The 24,113-nt window shown below is 27.6% G+C and overlaps 1 protein-coding gene across 1 annotated transcript; it reads left to right on the forward strand.

Annotated features, from left to right (window-relative positions):
• The first annotated feature begins 5,868 nt into the window (after positions 1–5,868).
• On the forward strand, positions 5,869–23,359 carry LOC113556037 (neprilysin-2-like). The gene is made up of 12 exons (XM_026960738.1): positions 5,869–6,005; positions 12,811–12,923; positions 14,066–14,196; positions 16,976–17,098; positions 17,230–17,469; positions 17,989–18,200; positions 19,457–19,848; positions 20,806–21,120; positions 21,221–21,317; positions 21,455–21,623; positions 22,161–22,411; positions 22,829–23,359. Exons 2-12 carry the CDS (start codon positions 12,859–12,861, stop codon positions 23,168–23,170), a joined length of 2,337 nt encoding a protein of 778 aa, XP_026816539.1. The 5' UTR covers positions 5,869–6,005; positions 12,811–12,858; the 3' UTR covers positions 23,171–23,359.
• Positions 23,360–24,113: the final 754 nt, after the last annotated feature.

Raw genomic sequence — 24,113 nt, forward strand, 5'->3', positions numbered from 1 at the left:
TACATAATCGGTTAATCGATTGAAAAAATGCAACTCTAGGCAGGACAGTTATGTAAAATTAATAAGTCAGAGATATCATCTATACACCGAATCAGAAAATCAAAAATTGTTTTTATCCTTACGCTAAATGTTAGCATTGTTAGCGTCATGGGCAACCAAACTCAACACGGGTGCATTTTGTACGGGCGACGAAGTATTTTTCTCATTCATATAAACATTTAGAAACATATTCAAATATTTAGTACGAGTATGACTTAAATAAGCTTAAGTATACATCGAACTTGTAGACATTCTATATTATGAGAACTTATGTAGGTACTTGTGCGTTATCGCGCCTACCGCGCGCCACATATGCGTCATCACGACTACCTCATATTATGGGTTATAGCGACGCCGTTTTATACGCAATTCTATTTCTAATTCTATTTTTTCTTATGTCGTTACATTCGCACTTATCGTAATTTTTATAGGCTGGCTGGGTAGCTTTTAGGACACTTAGACATTTAGTCACAACCACGCTGTCACGCTGGTAGTAGTAATAACTTGTTGTACAGTTACAATTATTTGGCAATAGATCTGTGGAACTTACCAACTACGGAAAAAAATGCTGTAACTTTTTTTCAAGAAGAAGGCATTTTACCACATAAATGAATCTGTTCGAACGGTCACAAAGCGAAACTCTATTTTAGAAAACAAGTATTTTGGAAGAGCAATGTGAAAAGTTGTCAACAAAAAGTTAACATGCGTGTTGCCAATTGGTTTGTAAATAGTCGCATATCATTTTTGCAAGCTTTACGTTTTATGTTTTGTTGAATAGAGGAAATGACTTCAGTGAAATTTTGTGAAAAATACTTAAAACTTAGTAATTATACGATAAATGATTGGAATAATTATTTATGGGAAGTATGTGTTATAAGTTTGAGAGAAAAAGAATATAAAAAAATTGGAGGAAAAGGAAAAAATAGTGGAAATTGACGAAAGTTTGTTCACCAAACGTTATATTATCAATAAATACATTGACTTTTAGCTTTGGGTAGTTTTGTATTATTATAAACGTATTAAAAATATGTTGCGTAAAATAAAATGCGTTCGAAATCAAAGTAGTCGCGATGAGTCGGCGGTAGGCGCCATAACGCACAAGTACCCTTATGTATTTTCTCATATTATGCTTTGAGTATCGCCTGATTTTATTGTTATGGTTCCTAAAGCTATACATTTTTCAATACCGCTATATTTTTTTTAAATCTCAAATTTCGCCGAGTGCCCAGGTGAACAGGAAGAGCTGTACAATTATTGAAATACCCACTGTTATTATATACGGATAAAGCCACATTTTCAGAACAATTTAACACGGCGAATAAGAATTCAACGTTCGTCTCGGGCCTCAGTAAATTCGATTAACAGCAGGGGCCGTCAACACTGCATAGTACACGTATTATAATTCAACAATATATTTAATATAATATGTAAATCCAGTCCAATCTTAATCGCTGTTTGTCGTTTATGCGTATGACGCATTTCATGTGTCTTGTCAACATATAATGCCATTATATACTTACCATCAAGTTACAATACAAAACATTTATAAATCAGGTAGGTACTTTTGATGTGATTTGATTTATAATAATTTTAAAACGTAAATTAAATTGTTTAATAATTTGATAAAACAACATGTATACTACCAGCGGTTCTCAAACTGTGGGAAGCAAGTCATGGGTCATGGTGGGTCGTGAAAATTTTTTTTTTAATATATAGATTCTGAGATACGAGTATTTATGTTATTCTATACTGTTTAAACATACAGTTTATAAACTATAAATTTTAAAGTACAGTTATCAGCCACAGCAAGAAAAACCAGCACACACTTCTCATTCGTCTCATTATTAAAAATATATTTGTACAATTATATTAATTATAAATCCGTAGATTGTATAGAGTATAAAGCAATAAGTAGTAAATAAGTAACAAACAGATTTTGATTTTTTAGAACTATTTATTGTTCCTGTAAAAGTGAAATTATGTGGGTTGCGATAGATTTTCAGGGAAAAATTTGGGTCGTGGTCCTAAAAATATTGAAAACCACTAATATTTTAATACACCAAATGATCTTTCGGTAATATCAATTTTATTTATAGTTGTACTTGTCATTACATGACTATAAGTTATATTAGGTTATAACCAATGCTTTAATATAATTTTAAGTGCTAGAAAAATTAATAATTCCTATAATTTACAATATAGTTGAACCTACAAATATTTATGAGTATAAACATAGCCTTACCTATATGGCTATATACTAAATAAATTTTGCTTTTTTTAAATAAAAATATTTAATCACTTTAAAGAATCGAAAATTAAACAATAAATGTAAATGTACCAACTGAATTTCTTTTAATATTGGTAGGTATGTAATTAAAATAATTGGACTCAAGTCATCCAAGGTAGACACCAGTTTTTTTTTTAATTAATTATTTTCAAATAAATAATATATTTATACTTTAAAATAATTTATTTTTAACGATTATTTTACCAAATTAAATACAGGTTATTTTATTATTATTTAGTTATTCTCATTAGATTTATTTTCATATTAATAACAATAATATTTTATATTTTGTATTTTAGACAAAATTATTGTACTTGATATTCAATAGGTATATTATGGTGCAATTAATAAATTTGATAACGTCGTATATAATTTCAAACGCAATCATGTTGATATTTTTTCTTAAACACTATTCTTTACACAACCGTGTTGATAAAAACGACAAACGTACGCAATCGTTTTCTGTGTTATTGGCTTTTTAAACTGATGTATACATTTATTCATAATAGTTATTATTTTGGAGATATAGAATGAGCAATGAACATATTGATTTTACATTTTTATTTCTGTTATCACCTTATGAGTAGTAAACAATTTTAGATTTTCACCTTTAATATTGTTTTCGGAGAATCAAATAAATCAAGTTGGCACTTGGTGAGGTCAAAATTTAAAAAAAATCACAGAACTTTTATTGGTAGTGGAAAAAAAATTAGAAAAATTCGGAAGCATTTACGCAAAACCAATATTCATATTTTCTTTTAAATTTGCATTTCTATAAATGGTTTATTTTCAAAATAATTTTAATCTTTAAGAGCTATTTATAGAAATTTGACATTTGAGATATTTTTGCAAAAATTGTTCATAAGAAAAATTTAAACATCTACTCACCTAATTGAAAAATTATATCTGGAGCAACTAATTTGGGTACATATCAAGACCGATAGCATAGCAAGTAGTACCTCGAAGACCGGGAAACACTTTCAGAATTCAAAATGATTGATCAACCGATTATATAAATTTTCAAGTAAATATATAATTTATATAATCAATAATTATTGTATAAATTGGTAGTACCTAACTGTTTTTTCTTATTATTTTTTTTGCTCTTAATTAATAAGCTAGGCAAGCTATAAAGTTACTAAAATATTAATACATAAACCTAACCTTTTTTACATATCTTATATTATTATAAGGGCAAATTACTCAATTTTACGATTTTCAGTGAATACGTTTATATTTTAGGGCAACTTTGGCAGTGATTAATATATTAAGTTTCTACAATAGTTTACCAATATAAAAACTTCGCCATTTAACAATTAAGTTATTGGATTTAAGATTTTAATATAAAGGAGTTAAAAATTGTATTACTATTTATAAATAATTTAAAATATGTATCTAAAACATAACATACATTTAAGATAGATAAAGATAAATGTAAGATAATTTATTAATAATAAATAATAATTAATTAAGCTATGTTTTTACCATTTAGAGATAAAGTCGTATTATGTTAAAGCAAATACTTGTAATAATACATTATCTATAGACTATAATATGCATTTGTTTATCATTAATTTATTATTGTTATTTATGTAATTAATGTCATGTGGACAAGCCAAGCTAAGGGATGTGGTTTTGCAGCATGTAATATACTATAGTGTCTAATATTCGTGAATAATAGACTGCACTCAACTTATATGTTAATTTGCATATTGCATATAAAAATATTTAAATTGTTGCAGAAAAAATAAACAAAAAAAGCATACATAGTTTATAAAACTTATAATTTGTAAATTCTCAAATGTTAACAAAATAACTTGTGTTAAGCTTAAATTAATTATAATAAGAAATAACATAGTTGTATCTTCTATCATTCAAACATTTTAACATTTTTCGATTATAAATACTTAATTGAAGACATTTAAAATGTTAAACACTCTATTGAGGATTAAAATACTGTAGGTAAATAAATACAACATTATACAAATTTCAACGGAAAGTTGCAGTCTCACAAAACACATTAATTTCAAATTTCCGACCAATATTACAATAGGTATTAATAAATTGTCATAAATATGTATCGAATTATGTGTTAACATTTTACTCAAAGCGTCATTAAATTCTCTACATAAATCCACTTAAAAACTCCCTCGATGATACGATTATTAATTTGACTTTGTCATCAGAGTCTACGCGAATTACGTGTTTTGGAGAACTTTCGTGGATTTTGTCGAACTTCCTACTAAAAAATTGAGAATACAGATGGAGTATAATGCCGAGATACACAGTAATACTTTATCAGATAGATGGATGGAGTAGAGGGCTTGTCTATAAGTTATTCATATTTTAATTTAGCTATTATTTCGTTATACGTTCGAGTGTTTGACTGTTTCTCGACAACAAAAATAGATAGTTTAAAAAATGATGAACGGTATCAGAGAGGAAAAGAACAAAATACTATTATCAACATAAAAATTTTAATTTTCTTATTACGTTATTATCGACGATTTACAAAAAGGTGATTAAATTGACGTTCAACGCCGCCCATGATTTAGTAGGTTACATTTTGTTGTGACGCGATGATTAGAGAACGCGAATCTATAATTAACGAAAACTCTAACTAATTATAGATTTAAATCTAGAGTTTATTGTTTACAGTCGGTGTGTACATTTCAGAGTTTATTGAAATAAAATCGATAAAATTATGACGGATACAAACGTACATGTTACTGACGCGTAAACGCGTCACTACTCACTGGCCCAATGGAATAAACTGTATACGCGTCATCGGCGTTGAAAGTGCTACAGGTACAAACGTATATTTTCTGATGATATTATTATAATAACTGCAATGAGTGCAATGCGATATAATAATATATTATAATAATTATTATAAACCTTAAACTTATCAACAACTTTAATTAACCATAAATGCCAATGCATCATAATATTTATTTTTAAATCAGTGTATGGTCCATCGAGTTGTTGGAGTCGTGTATGCTTATAATAATCATGAATTTGTGTGTATGCTCATGGCTTACGTAGAAGCAGTGGCATACTTAGACTTGAATTTGGGAGGAGGGAGAGTTAAAAAAATATATTTTAAAATGTACGCTGTTTATTTTATTATGATAGACAATTTGTTATACCTAAGTACAATACAATCAATTACAAATACGACCATACATTCTAGTTTTCTCATAATAAATAAATTCATAAATTCTAAAAATTTCGGGGGGTGTTGATCCCTAAACCCCACTTCCTCCGTTAGTACAACCGTAACATAATACATGGTAATTAAATTATGTATGTCACACTTATAACAATATTGAGTTTATAATATATAAATATACATATAGGTATAATACGGTTTATAATATCATAACCTCATTCACACAAGTACACGACACATATTGTTTGAAAAATATTCAAACAGATAAGATGACCACATGGGAGTACTCATTGGGGGGTGGGGATTTTATATTAATATTATCTCATCATCGTGTCTGTGAAATATGTATGCTAAATAATCGCGAGTTTTTGTCTAATCAAAATGGTTCATGTGCGTTTTTATAGTTATATATAAGCACGTGGATGTATCTCGAAATTTATTGCATTTCGCGATCGTCTTGTGTGCTTCGGCGGATTAAGTTAACTTAAATCTACAACTATAATATAGGTATGTAAACAGTATATTAGTTTTTATTATGCATTTAAAAAATATTTATTGACGGTGAAACGTATTTTTATGCGAATCTTGTATAATATATATTTATTTTACAAATAAGGAACAAAATATATTAAAAATGAGACAAATAAATAATATGCAATACTCTCTGTAAGCATAGCTTATATCTTTGTCATGGAGCTAAAATAAACTAGGTTAGGTTATACAAAATAGTGAATTTTTTAAAATCCATATTTCGTTTATATTTTATTTGAATGATTTTCAGTAGCGTCATTCTATATTCATTATTCACAATTAATAGTTTTTATTTTTGAGGTCAACCATGTGATACTTATTGCCACCATAAACCACTCTCTCTAAGTTTAAGACTCTTCATAAGTTGTTTATACTGATACCTAAATATTTTATGAAATATAAAAGTATTTAATTTAAATTTTAAGCAACTTTTCTTTTATAAATGTTAAAAGTTAAAGTTTAGTCGAGTAATAACTGCGTTATGTTTATTTTGTTGTGATTCGAAAATACTATTCTTGGAACCTTGTAAGGTTTTACATTTATTATTATATTTAATATAGGTACTACACAATGACATTCTTAAAGTATTTATATTAATTTTAAACAATTGTCTGTTTATACCATAGCCTATGAACTTATTCACATTGTTCGACGGTAAGTCGGTTTTGACTTAAAACTTAAAAGTTAATAACAATTATATTATGATATACAATGATATATTCGTAAATATATCATATATAATACTATGGTAATTAAATATTAATAATAAAATGAATATGAATGCTATATTTTGATTGACAAAAAATTAATTTAACATACCTTATTATTTATAGTTATTACTAGGGACAGGATTTCTATGCATTTACATGTTTTTTTCCTTAACTCCAAATTGATCGGTTGTTAGATATGTTCACGATTTGACTTATTTTTGATTAAATAGTAAATTTTTTTTTTTGCATATTCTGAACATAATGCATATAATCACATATTTATACATTTTTGAAAATCTTGTTAATTTTATATGGTATTCATTTAATGAACGTCTATAATTATTGTTTTATTTGTCGAATTTCCATAAAGGCAATATACCTAATTGATAATTTAATTAAAATATTTACTAATATGTATTACTAAATAATAATTATAATTTAAGATATAACCTATGGTGGTGCCGTGATACTTTCACACACTTACGCAGCTACGCGTAGCACGTCCGAAAAAGTAAATAATGTATGAATACTGATGAATGGTTAAATTAATGAAATTAACTTACACTGAACGTTACAATATTATCGTTATTATTCCACGAGGCTATATAACATCGATAAATTCTTATCAACAATTTTGCAGTCAATTTTGCTACGGTTTGTTTTTTCTAATACATCAGAGTTTAATAAAAACATGTTACCTATTCGTAAAATCGTAATGTATACCTATTATAGTATTATAACATTGAAAACATGACAAACGACTGACATTCGTCTTATCATCTTAACAAATATTACTGGTGTTAGTTTTATAGAGCGTTGTCGAGCGTTAGCTTATTAGTATATATTTTTCCCAAAAAATTATAAAACTAAAATTTTCGGGGATATTTAACGGAATATTATATGTCAAAAATGTGCGAGTTAAATCTAATAATTATTCCGACCTGTGTATTGGTTGTGCCTGCAGTAATAAAACTGTATTAATTTGTATTGTACAGCGTTTGTAATATATATTTCGTTTTGGGGAGAACATCATTTATGAGTAAAAAAAGTATAAACAAATTGCCTCTCAACACGTCAGCGATGAAATTCGTGTATTTTAATCGCGGGTTCCAACAAATTATTAAATAAATAATAAATTATAATATATACATACATAGTACTTATAACACCGCACCTTATCAAGTATTTTATATCAGTTTGGTAGAACATAAAACTTAATCGATACGGTAGGTATAATAACATAGACTTTGTAGTATAGAAGCGGGTTTCTAATAACCGTGATGATTATGATAAACAACAACTCGATTATTGTTGCTTGTCAGCCAAGAATCGAAGAAATATTATCGTATTTTTAATATTACGTAATATATCGTTACATAGAAAAATAATATCAGAGCCCGTGAAAGCAATAATTCCACTACCTTACGAATACGGTGGGACGCAATTCGTTTATAGCTTTTTTACGGGACGCCACCAATGTGCCCCGCCCCGTTAGATTTGATCCATTTTTATGTTACTCTCTTCATAAACAATATTATGTTACGATTGTCGATTACATAATTGTTTTTCGCTGCGACTTGTACGTTGCATATCTTACAGAATAACACACTAAATCTGACGGTAGAAAAAACATTATGACCAAATTGTCCGCGCAATCGACTCGCCGTCGACAATTTTAATTTTGGCATTTATAATTATATTATTTATATTAAATTATAAAATAAGGTATAATTAACTAAGAATATAAAATGATATAATAATATAATATAAATTCGCACATGTTATGACATTAAAACTCTTACTGAACGATAACAGAAACACGTGCTAATGTTCTAGAAAACCACTCTTTATCTGTTTTTTTTTTCCTAGCAAAGTCGAAGTTAATACAACTAGACGAATTGTTAATATTGTATTAACTTGATTTTTTTTTTTTTAGTTGATTTTAAAATAATGATTATAGAAATCTATTAAAAAAATCAGCGATTTATCAGTGAACTAATACTATATAGGTACACTAAAATGGAAGTACAACAATGTAGCAGTGTAGCACCACGATTTCGGTCTAGCGGAATAGGTTTTAAGCCCATTTCCGATTCTATATGAGTTAATTAACAGTGAATAGTTATTAATTTTTTAAATAATCTACGAATGCGTACATAAATGTATAAAAGAAACGTCAATTGGTCTGTGAACGACCAGTATAAATAACGAATTGAACAAAATTGAACGTACATAAGAAGCTTAATTTTAATGGGCAACGAAGTGCACGGGGATAACTGCTATGTTGTTTTCCCCCGTATAAGCTTAGAAAACTATTTATTTTATACACCTGATCATAAATACGAATAATATAGCTTACAAAGAAATATTAGAAAATCGATAACAACTTTGAATTTTTGAAAAATACTTTTAAACAAATATTTAGTCGTCTGACACCGGTCATTCGTGCGAAAAAATATTTTTTTTTAAATGCTGCTTTTAAATAGTCAAGAATATTTGCACGGGCAACGCCGAGCGAAAAAACAGCTTTGCAAAATTGATACGCCGGAAACCCGGAAATATCGAGTATACGCCAAATTAGAAAACCAAAAACATTTTTTACATACACGCGTCACGCTAAATATGTTGGCATTAGGTAACAAAATTTAACGTGGATGTATTTTTTACGGGAATAGCTATATAAAAATCGTGTACCTACAAGTATTTTTTTAAAAAACTTAAAATAAAAATGTTTAGTTTTTAAAAACTTCTAATTTTCAATCAAAAATACATGAAATATTATATATTATATATATGTGTTATGGTAAATGTGGAATAACTGCAAATACAAACATAATAATATTGATCATTTTATTATTAGTTATTACCTATTTATTTGTACCAGATTTAGTAGAATGGCACTCGGAATTGCATAATGTGTTTGCTTTCCTACACTTGCATTTATTTGTTTTTCAAAGCTGCGTACAACTGTACAAGTACACCGATTATATCCTTGTCCTCCTAAATTAGAAAGGTTACGTAAAAAGGATTTTAATAAGTGGCGATTAAAGCAAGCCGCACTCAATTAATACTACCTACACACGTACGAACTAGAGTCTTGTAAAGTACAAAAACTCGATTGGTTAGTTGAAAATATCAATAATTATCGTTTATATATAACCTGTAATCGCGCGTAAAATTAACTCGGACACTAGTCTCCTATATTTTTAGTCCAAGTGAAGTGTAAGTTAAATATTTGACTCAGACCACACAATGTTTCGTTTTTAATTTTAAAATATGTATATTTTTATTTCGACTGTTCATTGCATGCCTTTCCGTTCGTCACTTTAATTGTATGCTATAATTATTTATGCTTAATAATTTTTACTTTAATATTTACTAACACTTGTGTATTTTCTGCTGTTGAACTGCTGTCAGGCGTAGAAATAAATATAAATATATTGTTGAGTAATTATATCAAGATATCCATTACAGTATAGAACCTCAATAATCCGGTCTGATTAATGAAAGTCCGAATTAAACAAAATAACGAAGAATCGTAAATTATAAATTTAAGAAAATTGTATTAAAATAATATTATATTGTACAAGATATAGTCCAATGCAGTATATAAGACCTAACAAATGAATTATAAAGTACATACAAATAATTATTACTTACATATTTTTTTTTTTTTTTGTTATTATTTATATTGATATAAAAAGTAAAATATAATTATTTATTAAGATACAGCTAGTATAAATTGAAATACTTATTAAGCAAATTCTAGCTAGACTAGTCTAGACAAACGGAGTCAGGAATAATGAGGTTATACTGTACTTTTATCATTCCGATATAGCCATATGGAAAAACCTTGAATAGTATAATTGTTTCAAAATATGCGTAATATGTTAAAGTTTAATAAAACAAATAATTAATATCATAGTTTATTACTCTGTTTGTATTCGCGGTGAACATTGCCCGGGCAGGTCCACATTGGCCGTAATATATTATATATACTTATAATAAATATGTATCGTAATGGTTTTGATAAACTGTTATGAGCTGATTGGACTGTTATATTCTGCGGTTTTCAATCATTATAATATAAAGAACATTGTGTAGCTTCGGAAAACAACAGAAAGTTAATTAAAATCATATCTCTACTCCTACAGTGGTTCATAATAAAACAAAAAAATACATTATTTTTTATATTAAGTTTAAATATCTTTTTATAATAAGATAAGGTATTGACTTGAATGTTAACAACAATGTTATGAATAATTATTACAACTCACAATAACACTTAAATATTAACAATATAATTTAGGTTAGGTTGCCAATTTACATGGCAAAGATTAAATCAACCTACCGGAATACTACTAATACTAGTAAAATAAATTAAATATATATGGATTTCTGGTCACTGTAATATAATGTAAAACGAACGAGCGGATAACACTGTCAAACTCGCCTATCTTATACTCCTTAATGCTTTTACAACTAATCTCTATCGTGACATAAACAAAGTACCTAATCGCAATGGATATATTTTGCCAGTAGAAGAAAGAATGAAACAAAAAATCGTCTAAACTAAATTAAGTTAAAAGAACTATAAAAATCTGAGCATTCCTTGTTAATACTCCAAAAAAGTATATAACCCTATAGGTTATATTATACGTATATATATTCAATGATTTATAAATTAAAAAATCTATTGCGTGAGTATCACCAACTGTATGCTAAAATTTAAAATTTATAGTATTGTCACGTCCAATGGTCGTGAATCGATTTTAATTTAAAAATTTTACTTAACATTATAAAAACGGTAGACAAGTGGGTACCATAGATTTGCTGTTCATTAAGTGTTGATTAGGACATTATTATGGCCATTATGGATGAGTTAAATTTGAATTCAATGATATATCATTGTATACGAAAAACGATTATGAGCGGAGTCGGACTATCGACAATATCACAAACTATGTTTCATATGGTTTCTTGATGTACCTACGTAACTATTAAAATAATTTATTTTACTTTTAACACTATACGGTACGACTTGATATAAATTTATCCAAAAATAATGTATTCATTATTTTATAACCTAATATTATTATACATTATTTTTACCATATTATATAAACTCATAAAATAAAAAATGTAATAAAATCTTTCTGTAAATACCATAAATCAGTAAAAATAAGTTTATACTATAAATAGATAATATCTTAAATAAATTAAAAATGTCATTGCGTGTAATAAAATATATAATAATATAATACACAAAAAAAAATTGATTCTCACAATTATGGTTAGGTTAATTAATATCTCTATTTATCTTTAAATAAGTAATTTCGTTCAAATTCTAACTTCAAATACGTATAAAAAAATTGTGTGTATTTTTAATGATTTTGTCAATATTTATGGAAAAAAAAAATTAAAAATTTCTCATGCCGTTTTAAGCTTTCAATGGCCTATGTCTTTACATAACTCAAAAATATTTAAAATATTTTAAAAATGTTATCGTAAAAAGAAAATTCTAATATAAACATTTGATGAAATTTCAAGTATATACGGTTTTTTTGTTTTTGAGTTACGCTTAAGGTTAGATCAAACAACATTTTGTTGAAAGTTAGAAAAATTACTGAGAATTACATTGTCCCACCAAAATTGACAGCTAGTTCCAATTTTCTAGCAGAATCAACCCCTACTTTTTAAAATCAAAGCATTTTTATTATCCCAAAATGTGATGACAGATAAGTTTAAATAGAAAACTTTGCAATAATTTAAAATATCATTGCAAAATAAATGTTTTTATCGCTCTATTTAGAATCTAAAACGTATCATGAATTTTACTGAGTGATATATGTATAAGTCGATAGACCGTCTCAGCTTATATAATCATTTTTCATGTAAGGGTTATTGGGTACAATAAATAATTATTGTTGGTCGCCCAACATTCAATACCCCACCTACACCAAAATATAATATAAGACTTAGTATTATTGAACAAAATACGAGTATACGACTCGGAATCTGCTGAATCAAACATTATATTTTTAAACATATATTATTATTATTACTGATAGATAGCGGAGATCCATCAACCACGCGTACTGCAAATTAATCTATAGGAAATGACAATATATTATACGTCATCGTCAGCACTTAAAATGACCGATCAACCGATCTTAGTGATTGAGTAAGTATAAAATGTTAATTAATAATTAATAGTTGTTGTACAAGTGAGTAATATACATCATCATTACATCTCACATTACACATCTCAAACATTATAATATAATATTACCATAACAGCGTACAACGATTAACTAACTAGGTATGTCAGCAACTTTACTGATTCCAGTATTAATACGGGCACCCGGATTATTCTAACAGAATGTGACGTCAGCCGCCAAGTATTTTATTTTTAGCGGGTTTGCGGGAGTCTGGAATGTACTGAATACTGATAACAAATCCTTGGCGGATGACGTGTATCATTTGATTGCCGACATACCTAGTTAGTCAATCATGATGATTATAATATGTTATTATAGTAATATAATACAAATTCATGTCATCGATTTATTAATGTATAATAGTACAAAATCGTATGGTAATATATATATATATTTTTTTTTTTTGCTATTAAGTTCTATTGAGTCGAAATATTTTTAAATTACACAGCATGAAGCATGATGTATAAAATATAATCATATAAATATCTGGAGAAAACTTAAAGTATCCATTGATTATTCGTTTTGCACAAAAAGAACCGATTTTGTCAAAAACTGGATTTGCGCGAAAAATCCAGTTTTTCCTTTATTCTTTTTTTTGTCTTTTTTAAGTCTTATTAAAAATTACTGACATTTTTTAATTTTGATTTCTTTAAAGAACAAACTAGAATATATATCTGACTTACTATACAAAACCACTCTCAAAGTTAAAAATCAAAGAATTTTGTCTACTACTTATCGTGTATTCATACGTTAATTAAAACATAATATTATTATAAAATCAATACTTTAATCGCTACATATATTTTCTATTTTTTCTACCTATAGTATAATTTAGCTATTTAAAGGAAAGTCACATTGATTTTAATAAGCGTTTGAAGTTCAAATTTTTACACGGATGTCTATTATCTACTTGTAAAATAAATATATTTTTTTTTTTAAATTGTTGATATTTTGTTATGATTAAATGTAGAATCTGTAGATACTTGCAATTTTTACAAAATTCGAATATCTGTTATTAATAAATTATTCATCAGTATGTAGAAACCTACTTACACCAAATATAACATTTGTTTTCTTGGACTAATGGGTTTTTGTTATGTTTCAGAAAACCGACATGGTGGAAGAGAAGGACGAACAAGGAACGATATCTGACCGTCACCATCGCTGGAATGCTATTGGCGTCCGCTTTTCTAGCTTTGACCACGCTGTACTTGAACCACGGCTGCAATAACACGAGTAAGATGAAAACAATTTAATGCTTAATTAATAAAACCCTGCAATAACATAACAAGCGCAAACAGTAATGGCGATAAAATAAGGTTTACCCGTGGGCTGTGGTTAAAAGGTGAGTTTCCATCATACACAATAGCGTTTGCGTGAACAACCCCCCCCCCCAAACATTTCACAATGGTTAAATTAGATAACTATATAGTGTTATATTATTATTTATTTATGACGTGTACATAAAAGTAGCCAAGTTCAATAACACAGTAGCGTGGTTACTGGTTAATCGTGTGTGGTTAAATTGTATAATCACTTTGTTGGATTAGAGTTATCCGTGGATACCAAACGATCACGGCAAAAAATTTTTATGTACGTACACGAACGCGTAAAGTGAAAACTCCTTTTGAAACCATTAATCATTATTTCCCAAAAATCGTTATAAACTTTAAGTACCGTTGACAAGTTATCGATTTTATCGGCCACGATACTTACAGTCATATAACTCGCTAATTTTGTTGAGTAATATTTATTTGCATGTCGTTTATACTTTATTATTTCATTTGGATATTAATATTACATTAATAATTATTGTAATATATTTTTATTATATTAAATTCAAAAAAAAATTAAATATTTTTGAATTTTTGTGATTAACAATTAACATTATTTAAATATAATTATACATATTTGGTATTAAATATATATAACGAACGGAAGACTTCTTCTCGACATTTTTAATAATACATAGCAAAGAACATAATATATTAATAACGTAACATAGTATGTTACCATAACATGGTATATTGCTGATGTTTGTGTTAGTTGTACAAGTAGGGTCGAAATTAATAAACGAATATATGAACGAAAGTTCACAAATAAATATAAACTCTTCGTGTACGTATATTATATTTCCCTATATCGTGCCTAACCAAGGGACTCGTATAATTTATCTTCACTCTCGTTTAAGTCGTATAATATTTGGTATTATTTCTGTTGAACCTGTTTATGATTTTGGAAGTGCTTTATATTTTCGGGTTTGATTTACAATAAAACAATAATCTTGTGAATCATTTAATATACTAAAAAATAATACATTTATAATCGTAAACATAATTCGTCATTTAATGATATATTTGAATCTTATAGATAATAGTATACCTATACAAATATTTTAAACGCTTTTTTTTTGTTGTACAAAATACACAAAAACCGGTTAAACCTCTATAGTCTTTATAATACATATGCATTTCTCAATGAAGCATATCATGTTTATTTTTTTATTAAACAATAATTTATAATAATACCAAAACTATATGTAATTACATGAAGAATTATTTTATTTTATTTATACAATTCTATAAAAAATATAATTTAGAGGGGTTAAAATCTAAATGTAAATATTATCTTTCTGTTTTATTAATTAATTTCTAACTTCTAATTAACTTTTAATCCGTAATGGTTCAAACTTTAAATCTTGAAAACTGACCGTCGAAATTTATTTTGTACTTATTAATTGTTTGAATTGTAATCTGTATAAACTTTTGTAGGTTATAATGTAAAACTTGATTTAACTTGGACGTTTAAATTATGAGACAAGTAAAGTTTGTAGAATATTCTATATAGGTGTTTTTATATTTGAATTACTAAAAATAATGTTTAAATATACATACTACATAGATACTATAAAATTGTTATATTTTAATCATTAAGCTTTTTACAATTACATAATAATATTCTATAATTTCTATCCGTGTAACACTATTAGTAAATACAGAATTTTAGGTTTTTAGATTGTATTACGGAACTAGATTATGTAGTTTTAAAAAATATAATTTTATGATTTTTTTAGGTTATCATATTTCGAATTTTTAAAAATCTTAAGATACCTATTCAAACAGTACTTACTTTAAAAATTGAGCTAAGAATTTACTTGAGTGAAGTATTTTTCCAGTTTTCTAATAGAGATTTCATAAAGAAAACATAAAATATAGAATCTCAATTATTGTTTAATAAGCTTTGATACACTTGGTTTTAGATGTTACTGTAATAACTACTTATTAAAATAATAATATTTTATGGTGAAATGCAAAAAGCAAAATAATTCCTATACTTTGTGCATCTATGTATTTCACTATAAAGTGATATAACATAGGTAATATTTATTTTAATTTTTTAATTAACTTATTGGTTTTGCGCTCACAAAAATATCATACACCATACATATATTATACAAATAAAGTTCTTAATTTGTTTATTCTTATTATTTATTATCTACAGTTGAGACATAATAAATTATACTAAATATAAATAATTTTTTTTATATGTTTATATTTATTTATACGTACAAATACAAATGGCTATTTAAAAAAATAATAGAGTTAATAAGGTTAGAGAGAAGAAGAGTATAATACCGTGATTCAACAGTTTTCCGTTTTTCAATAAAAGAACATGACATGAGTATATGACGAACAGAAAAAAGGAATTAAAAACAAATAAAAATGTAAAAATATAAATAAACTGTATATTTTGAAAATTTGAGTTTAAGTTGTGAGAAACATTGAAGCCTGTAGGTAAATGGTACCTTCAATAGAACCGTTCTAAGGTGTGTTGGTGTGCATGTTTTATTATTTTATAGAACATTGTATATATTTTTTTAATTATTAATTTTTATAAGATATTGTTTAAATATTTGAGTATTTGTTTTTCATTATATTTTTTTACAAAAAAAAAAAAAAAAGTATATTATACAACTATAATATTTTTTACTGACTCTACTCGTATACGTCCGCAGAGAGTCTTCCGTCAATATCAGTTGAAAATAACGGTATCAATCGCAAAACAAGAAGTCTATACGAGAATAAAGAATACGAAATAAATAACACCATTTGTCTCACCGCCGGCTGTGTAAAGGCTGGTAAACATAATTTATTTGCTATAAAATTCGATTTGTTACGAACTTATAATAAATTGAACATATGCAATGTTTTTATTATTTAAATTGGTAAAATTATTTCTATGATATGCTTTAAATGTATAACTTTATAGCGGCTTCTGTAATCAAAAATATGGATCTATCAGTAGATCCTTGTGATGATTTCTATCAGTTCGCCTGTGGTAATTTTAAAAAACATATTGCTATCGATTCTGGAGTAAAGTCACACTACACAAGAAATGACGTCAATCTGTGGGACAAGCTGCTAATGGTCATCACTGAACCCATTCATTGGAATGAACAGAAACCGTTTAAAATGGCAAAATTACTGTATAAGTATTGCATGGACACAGGTAAAATGACGTAAAAATTAATAAAGTTAATATTATACAGTTGTTGGATTCACTTATGGTGACTAAATGTAATCGTATTTTTCATGAAATAGATATTCATTTCATATACCTACTATGTGTATCATATATGTGTAAGTCAAACTTAAGTTCATGAAATGGACATATATTGTGTTATACACTTTTTGTAATTTTTAAATTTATTATATCGTCACATAGATAAATTTTTTTTGTATCGAAATAATAACATATGGAAACAATTACACGATTCTATTTTTTTTTCTGTCCCCTAATTAGGAAAGTAAAAATATACCTCGTTTGTGACCCTTGACTCGTTGAGGTGTGATTTATGGTAGCAAATTGAACATAGGTAATTGGTACTTTAGTGAGTCGAATAAAACAATTGTCCAGAACATTTCTTAATAATCAGGAAAATGAAAAAATAAATAACAAATACGTATTTACGCTAAACGAATTTTTGAGATAATTTTATTCTAATCGCTATAAAATGTATGTTAAAAGAAACCATCGAAAGTGATGATTTGGAATCGATCAAAAAAATAATAAAAAACCTCGGCGGATGGCCGGTGTTAGAAAGCTCAAAATGGGACGATACTAAGTTCACGTGGATGGAAAGCGTGTACAAGTTCAGAATGGTGGGCTATAGCGTTGACTATTTTATAAGCTTCAACATCAAAGAAGATTTAAAAAACAATACGATGAGAATTATTGAAGTAAGCTGGTTTACTTAATAATACGATATAATAAAATAAAATAAAAATACAATATCATTATTTGACATTAAACAAAAACAATCATTTACGTTATGTGTAATAACGATTAAACGGATAATTTGTGTGTTCCATTATTTACATTGCAAAAATGGGTGAAAAAATAGGAAACGTTGTACAGCCAGGTAAAAATGTGCATTTTAGAATGTGTAAGCTTTTTACCATATAAAATATAATATATATTATGTTGCTCATCATTACATTACTATAAAGTATATATTCATAAAAATAAGTCTGAATTCATGACAAATTTTATCAAAAAATACTACTAGAAATAACGTATGGAAACGTGTTGTTTATTTAATTCAATATTTAAATATTTTCTACTGGCATATTATTCTAAATTTCTAAAATTAAGTTATTTCACAATCGAGTTTCCATTGACTGATATAATTTCCACCACAGAGTACTGATTTCAACACATACACCATAATATTATGTTAAAAATATATATTTTAAAAATGTATTAACTGTGGGTATATTGGGTTTACCAAAGATTAAGATAATATGTAGAGAAAATGTATATTAATAATTAATGGCAATATAGGTGCAATATTTGAATTATATTATGTTTAAAATTGTATAATATGTTGTTTAAATTTTAAATTGTTCTTTGTTTTAAATTGTTGTATAGGGCTTCGCCCGTTAATATAAATATTCAAATTGTACCACCAGACTCCTACGTAAGGCGGTTGGCCCAGGATGGCGAGTTAATAAAACCCAGAGTATATAATAAACAATCGTACAAGGAGCGGGTGACCAATATTATAACGAACAAACCAATTAATTTATATGCACCGTCATGCTACGAGTATATATATTATAATACTCGTATCAAATACATACACAATATGACTAATAATAATAACAATAAAATACGGGCGCCCAAATAAAAGAAACAGTAAGATATTATAATAATTGACAATTTGGCAAGAAACAATAATATTGAACGTGATCGATATCACGGTTATCACGGATAGTATACAAAAACAAAATAACGATACCAAACTGCTAATCCATATGTATGCAATAAAACAAAGTGGTCCGCGTTCTGCAATCTAAATTTTTATCTTACCGTAAAAAATGTACAATACGTAACCTAACCTGATTTTTCAATATTTTTAATGTAACATACAAAGTGACCTAAAACAATAATAATTGGTTTGACGGGTATCTTTTGCATCTTAACGATATTTCAGCTGGACCAAGCGAGTCTGGGTCTCCAACAAAAATACCTGGCGAAGGGCATCTCGGACGAAATCGTGAATGCATACTATGAATACATGGTTGACATTGCGGAGCTGTTTGACGCTTACAGGCCACAGGCAACCGCAGAGCTGAGAGAGTCGTTGGATTTCGAGATAGAATTGGCCAAGATATCGCTGCCATCGGAAAAGCGCAAGAACGCCACTGAGCTTTATCACCCGATGAATATCTCCGATTTACAACAAAGTTTCCCAAGCATACCATGGCAAGAGTACCTGAACAAGATTTTGAACCCGTTGACTATACAACAGGACGATATTATAGTTGTAACCTCGCCGAAATATTTGTCGGACCTCGAAATTCTACTAAGTAAAACACCCAAAAGGTAAATAAGCAATAGCAAGCAATAAGTTAGGTTTTAAGTTGATTTGATAAAGAGTAAAAATATGCTTTATTTCTTTTTTCTTCGTATTCGTGTTATGCATATATTGACATATTATTGTAATGATAATTCAGTATTATTGGATCATTAAAAGGAATTAAGGAAGTAATATTTCCAAGTATTTACTGTAAGAACTTTAGAAGAAATGTAATAACTTAATCTATTACAATGACTTAAGAGAAAAGACACAATTTAAAGTGGTTAATCAGTTTTTCGAATACGATATTATTTGTATATAAAATAATAAAAACGATAAAGTGGTTTAGAAAAAGTAAACATTTCATTTTTGTTATTTGTTTGTATAATTTATATTAAATATTATTATATTCAAAAACAAATATATGTTATTTTCTCCTAAGTAGTATTCTCATTCAATTGCATTATGAAAGCACTAATAATCAATTATCTACGCGTCGTAATTTCTTCTTCTTTGGTTTCATATCAAATCATATTGCTAAATAAACATAGGCACTGCCAACATCTATCTTTTGCTATTTTTTGCCAATGACTATTTGGTTTCACTGTCTCAGCATATTTTTGACACAGTCTTCCCCTCTTAATCGCGGCGTTTTTCCAACTGGATTTTCTTCAGTAATTTTCTTATTACCAAACCATGCTTTCTCCAGGCATATACTGCCCAAACCAATCTTCTTTTTAAAATCGTTTTCAGTATATTTGGTTGCTAAAAAATTAATCACAGTTCGTTGTTGTGTAATTTCCGCCATTTATTTGTCTGATTATGCCCCATAATTATTGTAATAACTAAAAAATAGTGAATAATAATTTGAATAAATATTAAATCGTCCTCTAACATTTTATAAAAATGTTCAATATACACCCATTTAAAAATGCAGGAAATACCCCTTAACCGTACGGACTTAAATTTTATTTTACCGTTAGGATCCAAGCAAATTACGTGTTTTGGAGAGCTATCATGGATTCTGTCACACATCTGACTGAAAAATTGAGAAAAAGACAGCTGGACTACGAGAGTACAATATACGATAGAACTGATGGCAACAGTAACACACGATCCAGATGGAGGGAATGTTTGGATATAAGTTATGAATTTTTTCAATTGCCTGTTATGTCGATGTATGTAAGACAGTTTTACGATAAACATTGTAAAAACAATATTTTAGAAATGGTGAAGGGTATCAGGGAGGAAAAGTACAAAATATTATCGTCAATTGATTGGTTGGACGATGAAACGAGGTAAATTTTGATTTTAAAATCATAATATTTGCATCATTTTCGATAATACAAATGATTATGAAAACTTAATAATTCTTATTTTTGTTTTCATTACCTAAAGAAAAAATGCGATAAATAAAGCAAAATCGATAACCCATCACATTGCATATCCTGATGAATTATTGGACGATAACAAGTTAAATGCATATTATGAAAATGTAATTTATTATATAAAATCTAACTAGAACTAGAACGCATAGGAGATTATTATATGTTATAATATCATGATTAAACCTTTTAAAAATTATTTTATGAGCATTTAGTTAATAATTATGTGTGGTTATTTTTTTCTTAGCTTGAATTTGACAACAAAGACTTTTTAACATCAATATTAAAAGTTTGTAAATTTGAAACCGATTTAATAATGAATCGATTAAGGCAACCTGTTAACAAATCAGAATGGATATTCCATAGTGATTTGGCATATGTAAATGCGTTTCAATATGATGAAGAAAACAGTATCGGTGAATACAATTTTAATTTACAGTATAGTATTACGCGTATACCTTCTTAATTATTCAGTGTAAATCAGTAATATCTAATTATTGAAAATTCAAATATAAATTTTAAATAAAAATCATGTATACCAATAAGTTATTCAAATATTTAAAAAAATATAACAACAACAAAGTTTAGTTGCAATTAAACAGTTATTTTCTAAGTCCATCCGCAGTTTTTGATAGGCTTTCTGGCTTATCAGGAACAAAGTTAACAAAACGGTTTATTTAAAATATAAAAAAGAACGTTATGGAGTTTACTTAACTTAATATGTAACGGATTTAAAAATAAATAAATTGTTTATACCTGATATTAAATACAATTTTATCACATTAAATTATATAATTAACTATGTGTGTATTTTAAAGAGATTTTTTTGGAAAACCAATAGTTATAATTTATAAATTGTAATTATACTTATATTATATAAGTACAATAAGTACATAAATATAGAAATTATTACAACCGCAAATACTGTAATACAAACGATTTTAAATTTGTAGAGATCCCCGTTGGTATCTTGCAAGACGTATTCTACTCTAGCGATCGTCCTCAGTACATGAATTACGGTGCAATTGGAACGATAATTGGGCACGAGATCAACCATGTTTTTGATACCAAGGGCAGAAAGTACGATAAGCAGGGTAACTTGGTCGATTGGTGGGCGAAGGAGGCGGAGAATCGCTACTTGGAGAAAGCGATGTGCATCCAAAATCAATATGGAAATTATACGGCTCAAGAAGTCGGTCTCAAGGTACTTCTATTAAAACAAGTTTCTTGAATAATGAAAGATAACGGTTTTGCGTCGAGCATAACATTTCAATATATTTTATCGTATAGACTTTATATTTTGGTATCTTGAAACCCCTTTAAATATAAATTATCATTGTTATTTTTTTAAATGACCTGAGACTTTATTATTTAAATGATCCAAAGAACTTTATAAAATATATGCAAATTACTGTATACTTTTACACATCAAATATTTAATAATATAATATACAATACACGTTTATGAAGTGGTGCCTGACGATTTCTGCGAATTTCATCATCATTTAACTGCGTACAATTTCGTGGATCCTTCATGGATCTCAACCATTGTCCCCTCAACCGTTATTTATATATACTTATAATTTACAAAAAAATCAAACTCGACGACTATTTTCCGCAGTTGAATGGCAGCAATACGCAGGACGAGAATATCGCGGACAACGGTGGCATCAAAGAAGCGTACAACGCGTACAACTCGTGGACCAAACAACACGGCGTTGAACCGCGGCTACCTGGTCTGCAAAAGTACACGCCGGAGCAGATGTTCTGGTTGAGTACTGCTAATATCCGGTGCATCAAGTACTCACTGAAAACACTAAAAGATAGAGTCATCAACGAAAACCACTCACCCAACCGTTTTCGGATCATCGGCCCACTTTCCAACTTGGAAGAATTCAGCAACGACTTCCAGTGTAAGCCAGGCTCCTACATGAATCCAGTCAAAAAGTGTCAGTTATGGTGAAATTAGTTGGCCACCCGCTAACCGTGCGGATATTATAGTTATTATTTTTAAAGCGTTTGAAATAGTACTTATAAACATGAACAATCCGTAATATAATTATAATATAACATAATGTGAATTTGTATTTTTTATACATAATGAAAAGATTAAATTAATATAATAAACAATAAAAACAAAATATTGACATAATTAAGAAAACTTTTTTTGTGATGATAACCTTAATAAGATTATATTTAATATATACGAACGGCTTATTATGTAGCTGGGAATACTCCGATAACTTATTTGGCTGTTTTAACCACTAGCCGTTGGACTTTCTGATGTGTATATTATAACGTCGTCTAAAATAATTACATACAACAGCAGCAGTTACTCCAGTAGCCAGTAGGTACGTGCCAAGATGAGTGAGTTCATACACTTACACACGACTATGGTTATATTTTAATAATAAATTAAAATAATTGAATTACCTACATCCGTTGGTAATACATTATACATGGGTGACAAAAATGAAGAAATTGCCGGTTTTTATAGATTATATAGGAATAACGATTGTAAAATAATAGGTAATATGTAATAACTTTATGATTTAAAAACAATTCAATAAAATATAACGGTATAAAAATAATAATTCATTATCTGCTAATGATAAAATATTTATCCGCCATTAACTATAGAAAAAAAAGTTTTTCTAGTTGCAAAATAAATATTTAAAGCAAATGGTTACAAATTTATCTGATTTTATTCTGTTGGTGTTTGCTTAAGATAACAAGCTGGTGGACGGAGGAAAAGTTTTCGAATTACAAGGTCGCGTTGGGTCATTTTATTTATAATTTTTTGTATGTAAATATACCTTCAGATGGTCAATATAATAAAAATTATTATTATTATAGCAAACCATGTAAATTCTTCAAAAAACTTAATACAGACGAAAAAAATTAAC

This window comes from Rhopalosiphum maidis, chromosome 3 (genome assembly GCF_003676215.2).
Source record: "Rhopalosiphum maidis isolate BTI-1 chromosome 3, ASM367621v3, whole genome shotgun sequence".
In the NCBI taxonomy this organism is placed as follows: domain Eukaryota; kingdom Metazoa; phylum Arthropoda; class Insecta; order Hemiptera; family Aphididae; genus Rhopalosiphum; species Rhopalosiphum maidis.